A 20,288-nucleotide genomic window follows, 5' to 3' on the forward strand; every position below is an offset into this window, starting at 1 on the left:
ACTAAGTACAGAGTTAGTTTTTCATTTTTCATTTTTGATGAAGATGTTTTTTCTCAGATAGAGGAAATTCTTATCAATTCTAGTTTTTGAGTTCTTAATCATGAACATATGTTGAAGTTTGTTACATACTTTTTCTGCATATATGGTATTTTTTCCTTTATATAATCCCTTGATAAATTGGATTACCTTGATTTTGAAATCATTGTAATCATCATCATCATCATCATCATCATCATCATCATCATCAAATAGTTGTAAAGAGGTTTTAATTCAACATGTTGAACTTTCAAATCTTAAGCCAACTTTGCATTCTGGAATAAGCTTCACGTAATCATCAAATATTGGTACATATTTCTAAGTTCAATCAGTTCAGATTCTCAAAGGAGTTTTGTATATCTACCTATATTCATAAAGATTATTGTTTTCAGGTTTTTTTAAGGTATCAGGATTATGCTTTCATTAGGTGATTAGGCATAATTTCCTTCCTCTTGTGGTTTTTGGGTAAGCTTTCCTGAAATTAATGTTATTTCTTCTTTAAACGTTAGGTAGAATTCACCATGTGGTCTGGATATTTCTTTGGGGAAAAGCTTTTAACCATATAGTGACTATCCTTTGTGTGGAATGGGCTTGCTAGGTCTTTTGTTTTTTTTTTTTGAGAGAGCTTTGATAGTTTGTGTTATACTAGGAATTTGTCCACTTGATCTGTGTTGTCAACTTTTGGGTTACGGTGTTGTTTATGTTTTTGTCTCTTAAATATCTGAAGAGTTTTAGAATGGTTCCTGCCAAATATTGGTGACTTTCAGCTTCTTTTGATTCTGAGAGCAAGAATGAAAAAACTATGGCTAACAGGCCCAACAGCTTTACTGTGTGTTTTTGTGTGGCAGTAATGCTTTTCCCATGCTGGTGGCTCATGCCTGTAATCCTAGCCTAGGATCTAGGTTTGAAGCTAGCCCAGGTAGAAAAGTTTCTCTCTCTCCAGTTAATCAGCAAAAAGTCAGAAGTAGAGCTGTGCCCCAAGTGGTAGAGCACCAGCCTCAAGATTAAAAAAGCTAATCAAGATCATGAGGTCTTGAATTCTAGCCCCACTACTTGCATGTGCCCACACGCACACACATACACACAATGAACAACAACCACCACCACCAAAAAACAGAACTATGAACTTTTACAGGAAATTGTCACCAACCTTGTTCTAGAAATGTATCATTTTACTACTCATTTTCCAGAAAATCAGCTTTTGATTTTATTTTATTTATTTATTTTTGGTCTACTATTATTCTGTTTTTCATTCAGTAGTTTCTGCTTTCCTGTGCTTATTTTGTGTTTAATTCACTCCTTTTTCTAATTTCTTGTACTTTTGGAATGACACCATCTTTTCCATCTTGATGGACGTGATATCAAATTTGTAGCTAGGAATTGGCAGGGGTTGGGAGAATTTCCACTGAACACCAAAGATACCCCAAACTTCTGTTCCCGCCTCATCCCAAGAGCCAGTTGTTCAACATTTACTAGCTTAGTGCTCGTAATGCCAATAATACAGCTCTTTTTAAAATTTCTCAGGGGGCCTAGCATGACTTAAACAATCTCACACGCAAAGTCAAATCAGAGAAAGGACGGATTTACTAGTGACAAATGTGACCTAGCACATAGATTTTTAAGTCTAAAATTCTAAAAGTAATTATGCAGCCTCAGATTCTGCAGACAGGAGGAATGGGATAGACAGGCACTAATTGTTAGTAATGTCAGTGTCACCCTTTCTGAGAAAAATACCTTGATTTGATGGTCTGGAGAAATCCATTGCAGAGCTGTGACTGTATGGTAAGTTATTTCCCAGAAGATGGTAGCAAAGCTATTTTATTGCTAATGAAAAGCTGATGAGAGAGTTATTGCTGAGGGATTGATCCACTGCCCTCTTAAGAAGCTCTGAGATTCCCAGACCTAATGGCTGGAAAAGAGCAAAAATAACAAGAGTGAGGTAGTTAGAATCTAAAGTCTGTAAGAAACATGAGATGCTTTGACAGATCTTGTCACTTCTGTTTTGTGGATGCACTTCTAAACAAAGTGTTAGGGGGATTCCTGCCCATTGCTATCTTGGTTTGCTGAGAGCTTAGTTCTTGTGTTGGCATTAAACAGAACTTCCATTAATTGATCCGAGAAGTGCTAGTTGTGTCTCACAAAGAGATACTGAAAATGCCAATTCTAACAGACATTTTAATAGCTAATTGCTAGGCTGCTATATTTCTTTGATAGCAGTCATTGATCTTGTGTTAAGCTAGTATGATGTCTGTCTTCTAGCCCTACCCTGTTACATGCTATTTGTAGTTCTCTTCCAAGGGCTTGGTTTACTAATTTGCCTAATAAATTTGTGTTGAGTGAGTGCATAATTAGGAGAGTATTGCTTTATTCTTTTTCAGAAGAGACAGGAAACTCAAAAAGATTGAGCAAAAACAGAAATATTAAGAAATTGGCATCAGATGTAATTCCAAGTACGAAGTTTTGTTCAGCTTCATCTAAGGTATTTACGTGAACTTAAAAAGCTATACGTAAATCAAGCCTGTGCACTTGATATTAAGACTTGATATTATCTTCCTGAGTTATACCGTCTGTTTATTGCTGTGATTCGTCTATGCTTGTGTAGTGAAGATTCTTTAGGTAGTTTCTTCCTGGTATTGTCCTGAATTCATTCAGTTTTCTGTGGGACATTGATTGAGCACCTAATTTTGTGCACAATATTACTCTAGGTTTGTCTAAAAACTGAAGAGAGACCCAAGTTCCAATATCTAACACTGTATGACGTTTTTCCTGTAAGATATATAATCAGTGCAAAATCCTTGAAAATCAAGGGAAAACAGGAAGAGAAAAAAATATTCAGAATCTAACAGCCAAGATTAGTATGTGGATATCTGCTTATTTTTCTGTTATGTATCTATGAATATGTGTTTTAATATATGGAGTAGAAATGTGGCTATAAAAAGGGGGGCTCAAGGGGTGCAGGCATTGTGAGGAGATGCTGTCTGTCCTGGCTTTGCTACATCCAACATGACCTTAGGAAAGACCTTTTTACCTCTCTGGAGTTTCGTTTCTTGATTACAAAAAGACTGTCATAGTATCTAAACATTCCTTCCACTTGAATATTCTGATTGCATTGAAATTGACTGCCTTTGAAGACTGGGATTTCAGAATGGCAAAATCAAAGGCGAGTGGTTCAGTCTTTATTCATCTTAGTGACAAAGGGAATTTAAAAGTCTTGTCTAAGTAGTAGTCTAAGTAGCCCCTATTAATATCCATTGGTTTTATTACTGTGAAATAGTTTCACCTTAAGTAACAGTTTCTCCTTGCACCAGAGCCACAGTCTGAATGGATGGATTGATTTTGAACTAATAATATTTTTTTAGGAAAGTGTACAAGTAATTCTTCTAAGCTTACTGAACTTCTAGAAATAAATACAGATTCTCTACTACTTCAAGTACATGCTTGTTATGGGGGGAAAAACCCACAAAAAGTACACCAAAGAGAAAAGCAGAGCCACCGTGTTATTTGATTCTTTTTGCACCTCAAGAAAATTGATTTTGTTTTCCCTCCCTTGCTCTGTGCATATAGTGAAAATGTAGATGACCTATTAGGCACCAGAGCTTTAAAAGTGTTAAAAGGTGGCTGGTTTGCCTTAGACCACATTAAACGATTTTTGTCGAATAGTTAAGATGTGCCATTTTTGTGCTTGGATTTTTTTTTTTTGGTACACATTTTAACGGTTATTTAAGAGTCCCTATGTGCTTAGAAAGGAATTTGAATATATGTGCCTTTTTTTCAAAAAAAAAACAAACCAAAAGGCTTCAGCACAATGTCGGTTATTCCATCAAGAGCATCAGAAGAGTGGGAGCTGCCGTTGGAACAATATGTAAAAATACAGCTTGTGAAAGATTTCCTTTATTAACTGTCATCATCCACAGAATATATGTTCAAATAAACGTTGTGTAATAACTAAATTTGAGATTAATAGGCCCCTTAAGAAACAGCGAAGTCATTCAGAATAGTCAGTGAAAAATAGGCTGTAAGACTGTAACATGCACATATTGTCCTGCTTACGTGCTCTCTGCGGCGTCATTTGCCATTTATCACTGTCGGCCGGCTCTGTTCTCATTAAAACACTCTTGCACAAAAGCAACTTAATTTTCTTAAGAGGAGAGGACACCTGATTCAATTTAGCACCCAGAAACAGTAACTTGAATATATATCTTTTTCCTTGTCTGAATTGAGATGAATAGTTGCAGACAACAATAGCAACCCCATTCACCCCAAGATTAAAGATATTAAATAGTTTTCTTTCCACTGTGGTATCATGAAATGGACTTGGAAAAATCGGCAAGAAATGTAACTTGTTCTCAGAAAAGCAGCAGGAATGTCAAACATTTTAAATGGAAGATGTATAAAATATTCTATATACTTATATATTTATAATTCTGTTAATCCCTGTTATGTTTTTATAAAAAATTAAATTGCCTTGAAATTTAGTCTTTCTTTAAATTGGTGAATGCCATGTTGAAAGTACCATAGTCTGCATGTATATTTCTTTGTTGGAAAGACATGGTCAGTAATGGTTTCAAAAGCAATACTGTACTTTTCCAGTCATCACTGCTTAAAAAAAGTCCAGCGATATACATTAATGAGATCAAATGACATTTCCTTTTTTTGTGATGAGCTCAGTGCCTAAACTCACATTTTAATGACTATCCTTTAGATTTCTCTTTCTATTGTCTAATTCAATAATACTTTGTTGTAATATGCAAGTGTGTAACTCACTGTGAGCTGTATGGGATGAAAACTGGTGGTTAAGTAGTGAATGGGTAAAACCAGCTATTAAATTGTTAATATAAATAGTATAGGTTGCAAAACAGATAACTTTTCTTCTTTTTTTAAACCTTCGTATTGGGTTCTAAAAAGACCTTTTTATTTACAAGTGGTTTGTCCCATTTTGAATGCATGGAGGCCGAGGATGGGAATTCAACCCCTGTTACTTTCACCTTTATGTGTTTTCCAGAATGAACTTATGCTTACAGAGGAAGTAAATATTACTAAATTTTCCTGTGAATCAGATTTGCTTGATCAGAGGCTGAATTCACATACTTGTGGAATGTAGCCAAGAGTAAAGCCATGTATCTCTGGTTTCTAATCTTCATGACCAATCGTCAGTTTCCTCTTCCTCATTTTGCAGTGATGCGATAAGCAGTGGGAGCCAGAGACTGCACAAAATAAAACTTAGTATGCTGACTCAAATTTATATCTGAGAAGAAGCACCAGGGCTCATGCAATCTGCCTGGCTAGTCCTTGATTGTTTTCTCTCCTGTCAGGAACATGATTGTGCCAGTTAGGCTTCAAGTAATAGAAAAGCAAACTACAAGTGGCATGAACAATCAAGGGCTTATTTCTCTTATACTGAGGTGCCTGGAGGTTGGTGATGCTGGCATTTATCAGTGATGTTGGAGTGGCTGTCTGTGCCTTGCTCTACAGATGCAGACTAGTTTGCATTGCTCTAGGCAGGAACAAGAAATGGGGGCAGTAAGAGAAACTACCCCCCAAGTCACCTTACCTTCATTTATCCCTCATTGGCCAGAGTAACCCTCAGATTTTCCTTCCTCATGTGAACTTTTGGTATCGTCTTATTTGAAAAATGACTTTCTTTCCTGAAAGCCTGAAGGTGGCTCCATCTGTTTTTCTGGAAGTTGTAAGGTTTGTCTTGCTCACCCAGGTCTTTTTCTTTTTCTTTTTCTTTTCTTTCTTTCTTTTTTTTTTTTTGTCAGTTGTGGGGCTTAAACTCTGGGCCTGGGCGCTGTCCATCAGCTCTTCAGCTCAAGGTGAGTGTTCTACCACTTGAGCCACAGCACCACTTCCAGTTTTCTAGTGGTTTATTGGAGGTTAGAGTCTCATGGACTTTACTGCCTGGGCTGGCTTTGAACCGTAATCCTCAGATCTCAGCCTCCTGAGTAGCTAGGATTGCAGGCATGAGCCACCGGCGCCCGGCTCACCCGGGTCTTTCATCTATGCAGTATTTTTTGTTTGGTTGTTTCCTTTAGTGTATCTTGGTCAGGCCAGTTGCTGCTCCTTTCTCACCTCTAGGTGAGAATTTGACACCTCTAAGTGTCAAATTTCATTTTCTCTTTTTGACAGCAAGCTTCTCTTCAGTAGGTGTGGTTGTATCTGAGTTTTGTCTTGAGCATCAAACTGACCTGAAAGAAAAGTTTGGCATTTGCTTCCATACCTCCTCTCTCTTTGGGTCCTGGCCACACTGACATGAGCACTGGGCAGCTGGGTAGTGGAGTCTTCCGTGTGCTTTCCGCCATGATGTTTTTGCCTTGCTACAGGCCCCAAAGCACCAAAGCCAACTGAAGGCTCTGGAACCTGAGCCAAAATAAATCTTTTCTTCTGTTAAGTGTCTTATCTCAAGTGGTGGCAAGCACTCTCTGCTGGACAGTTTCAGGACAGGGTTCTTCTAAGAGTACATCTATACACCTCCCTCCACCCATTCCTTCTGCCTGTTTCTGCTGGAATCTCATTATAGGCCCAGTCTTTCAGAATGAGTCAAGTACAAAGACAGTCCCCAAGGCATTTGTTTTCTTTTGGCAGGAGTTGGTTTATATGGAGATGTTAGAATTTTCCCCTTTACAGAATTGAATATTTTGTCTAATTCCTACCCTCTCTCTTTACCATAGCAATGTGATCTGTTGTAATGTGGTCTGTGTCAGGAAGCAAGTACCTGTCCCTGACTGCCGCCCAGAGCTGAAGAATGCCAGGATCAAATTTTTTTTTTTTTTTTTTAAAGAACCCTTCAGGTGAAGGATACAGTGGCCAAGCTACAGCATCCTTTGTATCAGTCCTGAGTTATTCCACTGGTATTTTGTCATCCTTTTTCTTAGCTTTGAACATCATTAGAAATTCTAAGACAACCATAAATATCCCAGTTTATCATTTTGATCAACATTTCCATGCACTTTGACAGGGAATCAGAGTAGTCAACAGCCAAAAGCCCAGAGTTTCATAAATTAACTTGCCATCAATCATTCATGCTTGGCATAAATGCTGAATTTTATTTTTTATTTACTAGACTCATAAGGAAAGGAATAAGACCAGGATTAGGATTTTTTTTTTTTTTTTATCTAATGTCATAAGAGAAAGATGCAGGTAAGATCCCGCCGTGTTCATGTATTTGAAATGCATCTTAAAAAGGGACAAGGCTTATTTATTTAACTCTAGAACACAGCACAGGTGCAGTATACCAGAATTACAGGGTGGTATGGGTTTTATGCCTCAATGAAGTAGAACTTCATACTATTTTGAGCCATTCAGCAATAGAAATAGTTGCTTTTACTGTGTTTACAGTTTTGACTTGTTTAACTTTCTTTACTTTTGAAAATCGTGTGTGTGTGTGTGTGTGTGTGTGTGTGTGTGTGTGTGTGTGTGTGTGTGTGTGTGTGTGTGTGTGTGTGTGTGTGTGTGTGTGTGTGTGTGTGTGTGTGTGTGTGTGTGTGTGTGTGTGTGTGTGTGTTGGTCCTGGACTTAAGCACAGAGCCTGAGTACTGTCCCTGAACTTTTTTGTTCTTAAGTCTACTGCCCTATCAGTTAAGCCACAGCTCCACCTCTGGCTTTGTGGTGGTTAATTATTGGATAAGAGTTTCACAGACTTTTCTTCCCCAGTCTGACTTTAAACCACAGTCCTCAGATTTCAACCTCCTGAGTAGCAAAGACTACAGGCCTGAGTCTATGCACAGCTGTTTTTTTTCCCCCAGTCTTGGGTGTTGATCTCAGGGCATGGGTGTGGTCTTTGACTTTTTTCACTCAAGGATAGAGCTCTATTACTTGAGTTAGTCATAGCTCCACTTCCAGTTTTCTGGAGTTAATTGGAGATAAGTCTCATGGACTTTCCTGCCTGGGCTGGCTTTCAGTTGAGATACTCAGATCTCAGCCTCCTTAGTAGCTAGGATTACAGGCCTGAGCCACCAGCACCCACTTTCAGCTATTTTGTTTTTGATTACCTTTTTATCGAGTAGGTTATGAAGAAACTGATACATTATTATTAAACTTGTTCAGTATCTCCAAATAAATAATGGGGTTAGTTTGCTGCTATCAAGCCCAAGGGCCTTGATTCTCTGTCTGAATTCACTCAGAATCATAATCATCCATTTCACCAAAAACTGTCTGTCTGCTGCATGAGAGGACAGAATTGAGCTGAGAGAATTCCAACCCGCCACCACTCCCAGGAAACAAGCATGAGTTGACCTGCAGCGTCTTTGGTACTGAAACTAAACTCTCTCACTATCAGAATCTGCACTGTGTCGGGAGGTGCAGAGGGACAGTCCACTCCCATAAAAGACAGTACTTAGAGTTGGACTAAGGGAAGGAACAGGACAGAGTGCAGGTGTGACCATTTGCCTTCAGGATTAGGGGGTAATAGGTAACTTTTCTTTGACTTCTGTATCTATTAGTATGTTTGTGAGATGCACCAAAAGCAATGAATTTGGAGGGGAGTAGCTCAGAGGCGAAGGCCTCATTCCTCTACTAAAAAGAAGAATGTATCCAGTTTGAGCACAAAGTAGAGACCTATAAAGACTATTGGGAAGAAAGTCCATTTTTTTTAAAGGAAGAAAGACAGGCATCCCTGTTGATCTCTCCGCAGCTCATTTAGTAGTTCTGCCCTTTCATTCCCCCTCCCCCTCACATACAACTTTCCTAAAAGCATCCACTATGAAATTCCAGGAAGATGTATTAAATATGTTGCTATAGTTTACAGTTGTCATCTGTAATGTTTTATTTAGCTGAGTCCTTTTCTCCCACCTTTCCCAGTACCACACAGAACACCAGATGCCATCGTCCCTGTTGGAAAGCAAAGGTTTCCCTGGTCTGCGCCTGTGCTTGTGTTTATGCCACACAGGAGCTGTGGTCCAGTGCCATCTTTTATTGATAGGGCCAGCAAAGGAGAAATCTAATGAAATTATCAGAGCTTTGAATTAATGATGAACTGGAAGAGGAGAGCCAAGCTCTCTGGAGCCAGGGATCTCATTACCCATTCACTCTCATTACTACATCCTCTTCTGAGCAGAAGGCTGTTCTGCTACAGCTCTTAGCCTGGCTTGGACTTTATTCAAACTTGCGAAACTGACATCCTCCTTACTACCACAGCATGGCTTCTCATGTGCACGACTAATTTAATTCTGCTCTGGATTTGCTGAAGATGGAAATATGGGTTCTCTACTCCTGCTTTTGGCGTTTCTTTCTTCTCTTTTTGTTCTTCTCCCTCTCATTTCTTTCATCAAATTGGATGTGGTACATTTTTTTTCTCTGTTTTTGGGTACTATGAGAAGCTGTCAGGACTGTTGCGGTCATGGAATGTGGTGATTGATTTAAAGTTCACAGCTGTAGTACATCTGCTATGTGTTTTCATCGATAGTTAGGTAAGCACAAAGTCAAATATTCCTTTTATTGTTTTATTTCATTTTTGAGTATCAGATGGAAGCTGCACTTGCTGGCTTCTACCTTAGAAGCACTGGTATGGCGATAGGTCTTCTGATCCTAACTGCTTGGTTAGATTGCTAACGCATGTTGTATGGGAACCACCGATCTCACCTGGTTAGAGTTCCCAGAACTTATGCTCGCTGATGGGGAGCAATTCATGTTGTCTGGCAGTTCTCTTTTTCTTTCTCTCAATCATATGAATTTTTTTTTTGGTGAATAAATCAACCTCTGATTGTTCTAGGTCTAGCAGCAAAATCAATACCAACAAGGTTTTGATTTACTGTTGGTGATGATTCTTTGGGGCCTGTCAGACAGAACCTCTTGGCAAAGCCTTCTGCCTGCACGGGAGACCTGTTATTTATGAATTCCTAGGCTGCACCTCATCTATTCTAGTAAACTCCAGGCCACTGGCAATTTCTGTAAAGCAGTGACTAACTTTTCTCTTAAGGCTGGTGTTTTAAGGTTTTTGAATAGTGGGGGAAGGGAGAATGAGAACCTTTGCTCTTCCTTTGCTTATTTACTTTCAGTGAGTTTTCCTCCATTTATTTTCTCTCTAGGCAGCTGCGATATTTAATTCAGCCTTTGGAAGTTTTTTGGTAAGTAATGATCATTTACCTTTGTCCATTCTAACTTTTGTTGTGATATTTGGATGCAAGAGTTTATAAAAGTTCTTGCTTTTTTTTTTTAAAAACTGTTTGGTTAAACGTAAAAGTTTCTGAATCTTTTCATGTGTCTGGAATCACATCTTTTGGGAAAGTGGCTAATGAGTACAGCAAATGTTCAAATGTTCTCTTATATAGTTTAGAGGCTTGGGTTTAATATTCCATTTAATGGATTCGAACAATCAATTAAAACACTATGCGTCTCCTTATAGAGGTTTTGTCAATATATTGATCCTTTAATGAGGTCTTTTAGATTATTATTATTTTGTATCATGGGACTAGGGATTTGAAAAGGCAACCTGACCCAGATGTCCACAAAGGGCACCTAATGTTCATGTTGGCATGTCATTTATTTTGTACAATTCACTGTCAGAGAAGCTACTTTTATACCAGTAAGAGTTCTTTAGAAAAAACAACAACAAAACACAACATTGCTCTAAGAATAATGAGTAATTTGCAAGAAAACGCCGTGTTTTTAGAAGTTTCCATTATAAATTATATGTAAACAGATTTAAAAGCATTTCATCCTTTAAAAGCAGAACCAGTATAAGGATGTTAGAGTTTTTAATCATAACTTTTATATAGATGTGATATCACAAATAAATGATTTGTGTTTTGAGTGAGAAAGTAACTCTTTTCTATTAGTATTGTTTTTATCCTAAAAGTTGGTTAAATTCATGAAAATAAATTAGAATATTATATTTTTTGACATGTAACTCATTAAGTGATATGTAATTTAGTGATTAGAATAAAGCCAATGGGGTACAAACGTGTTCATGTATACATAAAATATCAATTATGTGTGCTTAAAATGTTCTTTATATTGTCCCTTATTACTGTATTATATGTACTTAATTGTAGTTAAGGCTTTAAACACACAGTTACTCAGTGTTAATTCTGCCAAGTGCTACACAGCTTTTCATGGTTGTTGCCTTATAGGACTTTTAATGATGTAGCTTCCTGTAAAATATATGATTAGAGTATGTTCTGGGTTTAAAGAGGCTGTGATTTTTTTCTTTTTGGTTTAGAAGAGAAGCATTAAAATCTATTTTAAAATAATTTCTCAGGTTACTTAGTTTAGATTCTTAATACTGTGTTCAGTCACTGTGTCACAAGTTCCAGGATTATTCTTAAATTGCCTTAATAGTTTAACAGACTCATGTCTATAACATAGGATTCTGCTAGAAGTCAGTGCTTTACACAGTTTGGAATCATATGTAAATACTACAAAGCATGACTTCTTCATAGGAGTCTCTTACTCTTGAAAATACCAGTGGTAACTGCGAAAACAAAACTGAGGTAATTATCCAAGAGACTGAAACAAAATACAAGTTCTTCTTCATTGGAGAACTGCCTCACTAAAGGGAGTTTGAATTTGTTCTGATTGTTGAAGACTCTCACGATCTTTCCCTAGCAGGCCCAGAGGTCGCTGGGGCTGGAACCCAGTCCCTTGCTGGTCAAGTGCTCTGTCACGGATGTATGCCCCTAGTCCAATCTAGGGGTTCTTCCACATTTTTTGGTGCCTCCCCCTTTTTTGTAAAATTTAATTTTATTGTAAAGGTGATATACAGAGCAGTTGCCGTTACACAGTAAGGTAATGAGTACATTTCTTGTCGAACATTGTTACCCCCTCCCTTGTTTTTTTCCCACACTCCCTCCCCATCTTAATTGTGCATTCTCCTGTTTTGTCTTCTACTCTCTTTTCCTTTCTGGTTTTCCTTAGTTCAGTTAATCAATCGAAAGTACTCACTAACCTCCTGCCTCACATAGTTTTATAGTTGCTATGAAGGGTACAGAGAAATGGGAGGTAGTCCCACTGGTTCATGGAAGTGACCTACAGCTGGAGAAATAGAAGACAACATTAACGAACTCTCTTCTAGGGTGATCGTATCCACCACATCCCCTGGTCTGACAGAAGGGACTTCTGAGCTGGGCCCTGGTGCATGAAGGGCTTAGGCAGCAGTAGGGACCAGAGAGGAACAGCATGAACAGTGACAGAGGGGCACAGGTATCCTTTCCCATTTCCCTTTCCAGTTCTCCCCCACACCCCCTTTGTTCTTCCCTAGAGTTGAAAATTACCAAAGAGTGTTTAGGAATGAAAACTATGACCAGACATGTTTTGTTCCGATCAAACATGTTTTGCCCCAATGATGTAAAAACAATTTCTATTTCTGATCTTTCCTTTTCAACATTGATACCACAACTGTTGGGTTGTGAATTATCTTTGGCTCTGAACTGTACCATTAAGAATTAGATTCAGATTCTATAACAGAACCCCCCCCCCCCCATACACACACACACAAGTAATAGTCACTTATACGAGAAAAAAAGTTTATTTCTCCATTATAGACAATCCCAATGGAGGCTGCCCAAGTGTGTAGTGACTTGATGACTCGAATGGACAGAGATTTCTGTCTCTTTTGCTACCATCCATAGAATCCAGCTCCCTTCCTCAAGTTAGCTTCCTGGTCCAAGATAGCTGCTGGAACTTCAGCAAAACATTTAGATAGCAAAGTATTGGGGGAAGAATAGAAGCGTTCCCTAAAAGCTAAACCTGTTTTTTTTTTAAAGTCTTATTTTTGGGATTCCAGGAGCACACTTACACCAATATAGAATGTAGTCGATGATCACATGTAGCCACTGAAAAGATTAGGAAATGTTGATATTTGCCAGAGCTAGAAACAAGATTTCTGTTACTACAGAAGAAGAGATGGACAGCTAGCACTTTCTGCAGATGAGGGGTGTATAACTGTCTTGAAGTGTTTGAAGGAAGAATAAATAATCTCAGCGGAGTGAGATAGTATGAAAGCTTGGGAGCAGTTGTGGTTGAGTTTGAATTAGACAAGGCCTTCTTTTACAGAAGGGAAATTCTAAATTACAAATCTTGATTTTGTTATTCCTGAGGCATGGTGTTATAGTTTTTCATGAATCTTTAAATTGAAGAACATAAGGATAAATCAAATGTATTCTTAATGTTTCTAGCTATGTATCATAGTATGGTTTTTTTGGAGTCGGAGTATCTGGGTTTCAATCCTTTATTAAATATCATTCTAACAAGATAGCCATTGTGAATAAGAAATAGAGTAATGATAGTCTCTAAACTATAGAACTGTGATGAAGATTAATTGGGACAACCTATTGCAAATGCTTACATGATGTGGGAGAGTCAACGTTCAGCTAAAGTCTAGATCTAGTTAGTCCAAGCTCTGCAGGGGTTTTTTTTTTTTAATATGTAACTGTGGACATCCATTAAAGGAAAAAAAATGGTTACATCTGATTCAGGCTTAGCAACTAAAGTATGCTGATTCAGTGCTTATTCTCTATGAGTGACCATTCTTTTTGTATCTACATAATACAAAAAGGGCACTTGTTCCAGATTACTGTAAAACTGTAAATGAAAGGTTTTGTTAGAGATGAAAGGTTCTTTTGGACGAAGAACTCTGAGAACATTTTTACTGATATTCAGGTATATGGCTTCACCAACTATGAACTGTACATATTTATAGCAAGATGAATAATGTCCCAAGTCTAATTAAAACTCAGCTATTTTAAGAACTAATTGCTGCAGAAAACTTTGTTTTTTTATTTTTTTGTCGGTCGTGGGGCTTGAACTCTGGGCTTGGGCGCTGTCCCTCAGCTCTTCAGCTCAAGGCGAGCACTCTACCACTTGAGCCACAGCGCCACTATTGTTGCAGAAAACTTTAAAAATGTGTAGCTGGACTGGTAATGATAGATGAATTCAAGTTAAATAAATTCCAAACGAAGAGAATATTTAAAAATCATACTACAGAGGAGGGCTTTAAGTTAAAAGTTAATGTCATTATCCTCTTCACATTTAAATTGGTTAGCTTACAGTAATTGTAGTACATTGGTGATTTGAGATTTCCTTCTTGAAGTTTTAATAAATTTTGATAGCTAAATGCATCCTGAATAACTAAGATAATATCACAATTTATCTATATATGTGTCTATGTAAAATTATGCATTTCAGAGTCATTCATTTTCTATATTATTTCCTGATTAGAAGTATAGCTCGTTTTTTGGTAGATATTGGCAACCTTTTGAAAAATCCCAGTTGAAATTTTCTTTATTTCAACAGATTCAACTGTATTGAAAAAAATTCTCCAAAATTAATTTAGACTACATGATTTTTTTTTTAGAACCTTAGCATTTTTTTATTTGGAGGCTGAATTTAAATATCTTTAAAGAACTACAGTTTAAGTTTAAAAGGTTAAAAAAATAAAGTTTTTCTTCTTAAATTTCTGAGCCCATTTTAAAATTTTTGGTAACTCCTAATGTCCCATGGAAATCTTGATAAATGATAAAAGTTCATTTCCCAGTGACTGTTAGGCAACTAGGAACAATTCTTGGCAACATAAACTTAATAATTTCTGACGTAGAGACAATTACAAGGAAAATAGACTTTGTGAATACATTTGAACAAGGAATGGGCAAAATGACTATGAGTCTCTGTGTATTTTCCAAATCTCTTCATACTGTCAAGAATGATTTTCAAGCCCAGAGCTGGTGGTTTATACCTGTAATCCTAGCTATTCAGGAGGTTGAGATCTAAGATCACAGTTTAAACCCAACCTGAGCAGAAATGTTCATGAATCTCTTACCTCCAGTTAACCAAAACAAGCAAACAAACCAGAAATAGAGCTGTGGTTCAGTTGGTAACACACCAGCTGTGGGCATAAAAGCTAAAGGACAGCACCCAGGCCCTGAGTTCAAACCTCAGTACAGGAAAGGAAAACGAAGAACAGAACAACAAAAGCTTACCATTTAGGGAGAGCATTGTACAAATTCCTAGAATCCTGGAGTTTGGCCATCTGAAGATGCTATTTGTATTACTACAATCTTTTCTATAGGATGTGTGTCCAGAAAAACATTTGGTGTGTTTGTGTGTGTGTGTGTGTGTGTGTGTGGAGTTAAATCATGGCACATGGCTAATGGCTTGCTCGAGGTAGGAAAGCCCTGTGACCACTACATTTTGGACTTGTATTTAAAACAAAGTCTCATCTGAAGCATAGTCACTGCACATTAGAAATGGGCTTGTTACTTAATAGAACTGTATAGAATCTTTGCCTCTTCCGTTTTTGCAGCCTAATTCTGCATGCTATCTGACAGGACTTGTGTAGCAAGTAAATGCATTAGTCACACAGACCATTTTTCTTGCAAATTTCTGACATAGATTTAATTATAGGAATGACCAGCAACTTACAAATCTAATTTTTGGTAGAGGCTGAGGCGACTTTTTTTTTTTTTTAATAATGATGGATTTTTTTCAAAACAATGATTTCATTACTATTTAAAGACATCTACTAGTGTAGAACTAGCCAATTGACTGGAATTATTTTATTACCCTTTAACAAATGCCATGTACTTTTACTTTTATTTTTATTAATTTTTAAAAAATGTCATCATTCCCAAACTAGAAAGGTATTTGCTCCTATAGCCTTTGGGGCAAAAATAAATAAATAGAAATTATTGTGAGCTAGCATGTTTGTAAAGGACCTCCTAAGAAGCATAATCTTGGCAGTAGGTTAAAGCAAACTTAAATTCCCTTAATTGGAATCCAGACTTACTAGAGAACTGTTTCATCTATGGCCTTCACTAGGAGATGCCCCAAAGCAACACATTGATAGCCATGTGGCAGGTAGATCACATTTCCCCGATTCTGTTTCTCCAAATTAAAATTTTCCCACCATTAATCTGTTTTCTTTTTTTTAAATAAATGTTCTTCATTGATTCAGTTTTCATTGGCAGATGATGGTTAAAAATTCCAGATCAAAAGTATTAAGAATTTTTGCATAGAATGATGCATACTTATTATGTACAACTCTGAGTTTTGCAAATGAATTAATCATGGAAGGCTAACCACAGTCCAGATATAGGGCATTTCCAGCAGCTCAGCAAGTTCCTTCATCCTCTTTGTACTCGTTCCTGCCCCCCCACCCTCACACTCTAAACTTGATACTAGGTTATTTATAAGATTTTCTTCTAATAAAAAAGTTCCTATAAATAAATAAGGTCAAGCTGGGCGCTGGTGGCTCACGCCTGTAATCCTAACTACTCAGGAGGCTAAGATCTGAGGATCACGGTTCAAAGTCAGCCAGGGCAGGAAAGTCCGTGAAATTCTTATCTCCAGTAAACAACCAGAAAACTGAAAGTGGTAGAGTGCTCACCTTGAGCTGAAGAACTGAGGGACAGTGCCCAGATCCAGAGTTCAAGCCCCACAACTGACAATAAATAAATAAATAAATAAACAAATGTCAGATTATCTGTAAATCATTGAGATAATTGGTTTTAAGTATCAGAAAGTTTTTAATAAAATACTGTAGTACATGTGTGAATACCACATATATTTAGATAGTTAGAGATTTATATGTAAGCGGAAACAAAAGATTTCTATTTTGTAGCAATGCAGAGAAATGTACTGTTCATATATTTGAGAAGTGTGTGTATTATAGTTTACTGGGTTTTTTTTTTTTTTTTTTTTTTTTTTTGTGCTGGTCCTGAGGCTTGAACTGGTCCTAGGTTCTGTCCCTAAGATTTTGTCCTCAAAGCTAGCGCTCTATTACTTGAGCCACAACTGTACTTCCCAGTTTTTGGTAGTTAATTGGAGATGGACTTTCATGCCTGAGCTGGCTTCAAACAGAGATCCTCAGATCTCAGCCTCCTGCAGTTTAGTTCTTAACAACTTTTGAAAAAAACAAAACACAACAAAAAAATTTGCGAAGTACATAATTCAATTAAGAAGTAGAAGGAGAATTTTTAGACGGTGCTAAAAAGGAAAGGAAAGTCCAACTATACAAGTCTGAAAAAACTAAAGAATGAACTTGTTGGTGTTATAAAAACGAGGTCAAATACAAACAAACAGACATTGAAAATGCTTAGACGATAGAAATGTGAATTTAAGAAAGAAGAAAGAAAGCAAAAGAAAAAAAGTAAAAGAAAACCTGCAAGGTGATAGTGTGGAGGCAGATACGTGGGCGTGCAATGTGATAGGACTGCAGATGAAGGCTAATGCACTCCGTATGTGGAAGCGTCATGTTACAGCTCTTGACATCTGGGTGTGAGAGACTAATAACCCAGAATAGGGCTCTCATGTAGGTCTGATCCTCCAGTCACAGGTTAAAGTGCATTAAGTGAGATTCAGAAAGTCATAACGATGAGACAAGTCTGAGGAGTTTTGGAGATATATACATATACGTATATATATGTATACTATATAATGAAATACATATAATATTGTGTAATATATATATATATATATACATATATATATATAGTGTGTGTGTGTGTGTGTGTGTGTGTGTGTGTGTGTGTGTGTGTGCTTGCCAGTCCTGGAGCTTGAACTCAGGGCTTTTAGCTTAGGGTTAGAACTCTACTGTTTGAGCCACAGCACCACTTCTGGCTTTTTCTGTTTATGTGGTACTGAAGAGTCAAACCCAAAGCTTCATGCATGCTAGGCAAGCTCTCTACCACTAAGCTACATTTCCAGCCATAGATAGATAGATAGATAGATAGATAGATAGATAGATAGATAGATAGATAGATAGATAGATATGAAACCAATAAATGAATTTCTAAATTACTAAAAGAAGGGCTGTGTTAATTGGACATGATTTTTTAAAATGGAAATATTAGTCCACTTGTTTTTTTCCCTGTGTGTATGTGTGTGTTTGTGTGTGCGCGCACGTGCGCTGGATTGTGGAGCTTGAACTCAGGCCTGTATGCTCTTGCTTGGCTTTTTTCTCTCAGGACTATCATTAGTGTAGTGGCATATCCTTTGTAAGTTTCCTGTGGCTCTCTTCAGAAACTTATGCAGATCCACCTTACAGGAGAAGATAGACTCAATGCTAATCCTATTCAGATAATCAGAGGTAAAGCAGATAACTAATTTGCTGATTAAAAGGGAAAGAAAAGAGGAGAGACTCTGAGACTCTTGAGTTGACACATTTTCTCTGTACAGTTAAATTCACATAGGCCATCTTAATCAGAACTTTATTTTGTGAGGATGAGATTGGAGGAAGGTAAGTTGAGATAATTCCTGAGTTTGATTCTATCCAGCTGCTGTAAATCAATGTGTCTGGCTCTCTAGCCACGGTCTGTTGCCCTTGGAAACAGACAGGTCCACCCTTTGGGCAGGGAATCTTCTTTCTTGATGATGCTTAGATGGGTGTTCTCAGTAATAGCTTTCACACTCGTTTTGTCTGCTTCCTCTACTGAGTGGTTTCCCTTCTTATGGACTCCTTATACCTTCATCATTAAAACCTCTGGAATGTCTCCAAGTGATTTTTGTGTCTCTGCTACAAAGGCATTTACTACTTGGCAGTTCAGGAGTGGAGATAACGGATTCCTATGGTCTTCCTTAGATGCATTGACCAACATGGTTGTGGTTATTTACATTTACATCTGTGAAAATGAAATAAAGTTGAACATGTAACTCCTCAGTGCCACCCACCACACATGAACGGGGGCAGTGGCATTGAATATATTCATCATTGAAAGATTCCATTGGATAACACTGAGAAGTTTTTGTTTGATTAGCAAGCTCTTAAGATAAGTCACTATCTACTTTGATAAGTATGTATTTTTGTGTGTTTATTTCAGGTGATAACTCAATTTCCTGTTCAATTTTCTCTAATGAATTTGAAGTTGAACACATAAACATGTTTGGCTGGACAGAGACTTGTTACAATTACAGATTGGTAAAATGTGTGGCACTGAAGTGCATTGCTTGTTGAAAAATGCACAGGAATTTCATATGCACTTTGGAGTTTATGGAAAGCACTATTTATTTCAGGTTATTAGAAAAAACCCTGGCGCCCTGATAAACCTTTTCTTTTAATATTTAAGTTGCAATATATATAATTTTGGATGGTCATTGTTGTAGATTTCCTTTTTTCCCTCCCAGTATTATACTGTTTTGATCAATTACCAATATTCTTTAAAAATTATGGTCCTAGGAAATTAAGTGCAACCTCATATTCACAAGGTATATTTAGAAAATACTATGATAAGCCGGGTGCCGGTGACTCATACCTGTAATCCTAGCTACTCAGGAGGCTGAGATCTGAGGATCACAGTTCAAAGCCAGCCTAGGCAGGAAAGTTCATGAGATTCTGATCTCCAATAAACTACTAGAAAATCGGAAGTGGTGCTGTGGCTGAAGCCATAGAGCACTTGCCTTCAGATGAAGAGTGCAGGGACAGCGCCCAAGCCCTGAGTTCAAACCCCACAATCAACAGAAAAAAAATAGTATGATATTGTTAGAAATGCCTAAAAGTCAGTTCACTTTCAGTCTTGATATGACTTTATTTTTGACTGATGGTGCCTTCCTTTGTATTCAAAAACTGTTCTATTTCCTCTCTTACCCCTCCTGTGATCCTGGGCTTTGAACTCAGAGCCTTCAACTTTCTTGGCAAGTGCTCTGCCACTTGATCCACATACCCAACCCTTTTGTTTTTAATTTATTTTTCAGATTAGGTCTCTCTAACTTTGCTCAGGCTAGCCTTGAACTACCATCCATATCCTCTGGCCTTCACCCATTTGTCACCAGGCACAGATCCCGCTCCTACCTTGTAAGTACACTGAAGGTATAAAGCATCTACAAAAGTACACTTAAACGGGGATCTTAGTATCTGGGAGGATCTTCCATAAGTCATGCTACGAGAAGAAACGTGCAGAATGGATAGGAAGAGCTTCGAGAAACAATGACAGTCATTCTCCAAAGCGAATCTTACTGTTTATATAAAAATCTGCAAGTATAATCCAACAGAAGAATTGACTGGTGACAAATAATAAGTAGAAGGAAACCTGGTCTCATGTGTGTTAAGAGCTGTCTTTCTGCAAGAAAAGAACACTTAACATGAAACACTTAACAGAATCATTTGACTTTTTAGTTACAATTTTGCATAGGCTTAACTCTAGTAATGTTCTTTTTAGTTAAGTACAGTATATGTATACATATAAAAACTGAATTAGTTTTAGTGCTTGTTGAAAAGTTACTTCTTCTAAATAAGTAAAGACTTAATTTGTTCCTGTCAATATTATTGGCATCCTAGCTGAGCCCTAATATAGTTGGTCTATGCTATGGCCTCTGAATTATAGCAC

General features: G+C 37.4%; 1 protein-coding gene across 2 annotated transcripts in view; it reads left to right on the top strand.

Moving 5' to 3' along the window:
* Slc10a7 (solute carrier family 10 member 7) overlaps nucleotides 1-20,288 on the top strand; it is a 165,461-nt gene that overhangs the window by 43,134 nt on the left and 102,039 nt on the right. For both annotated transcript variants that reach the window (XM_042701822.1, XM_042701821.1), the window contains exon 5: nucleotides 10,062-10,100. In XM_042701822.1, coding sequence (XP_042557756.1) covers nucleotides 10,062-10,100 — 39 coding nt within the window. The remainder of the gene's footprint in view (nucleotides 1-10,061; nucleotides 10,101-20,288) is intronic.

Source organism: Dipodomys spectabilis, unplaced genomic scaffold (assembly GCF_019054845.1).
Source record: "Dipodomys spectabilis isolate Male_0828 unplaced genomic scaffold, ASM1905484v1 ptg000297l, whole genome shotgun sequence".
Lineage (NCBI taxonomy): Eukaryota > Metazoa > Chordata > Mammalia > Rodentia > Heteromyidae > Dipodomys > Dipodomys spectabilis.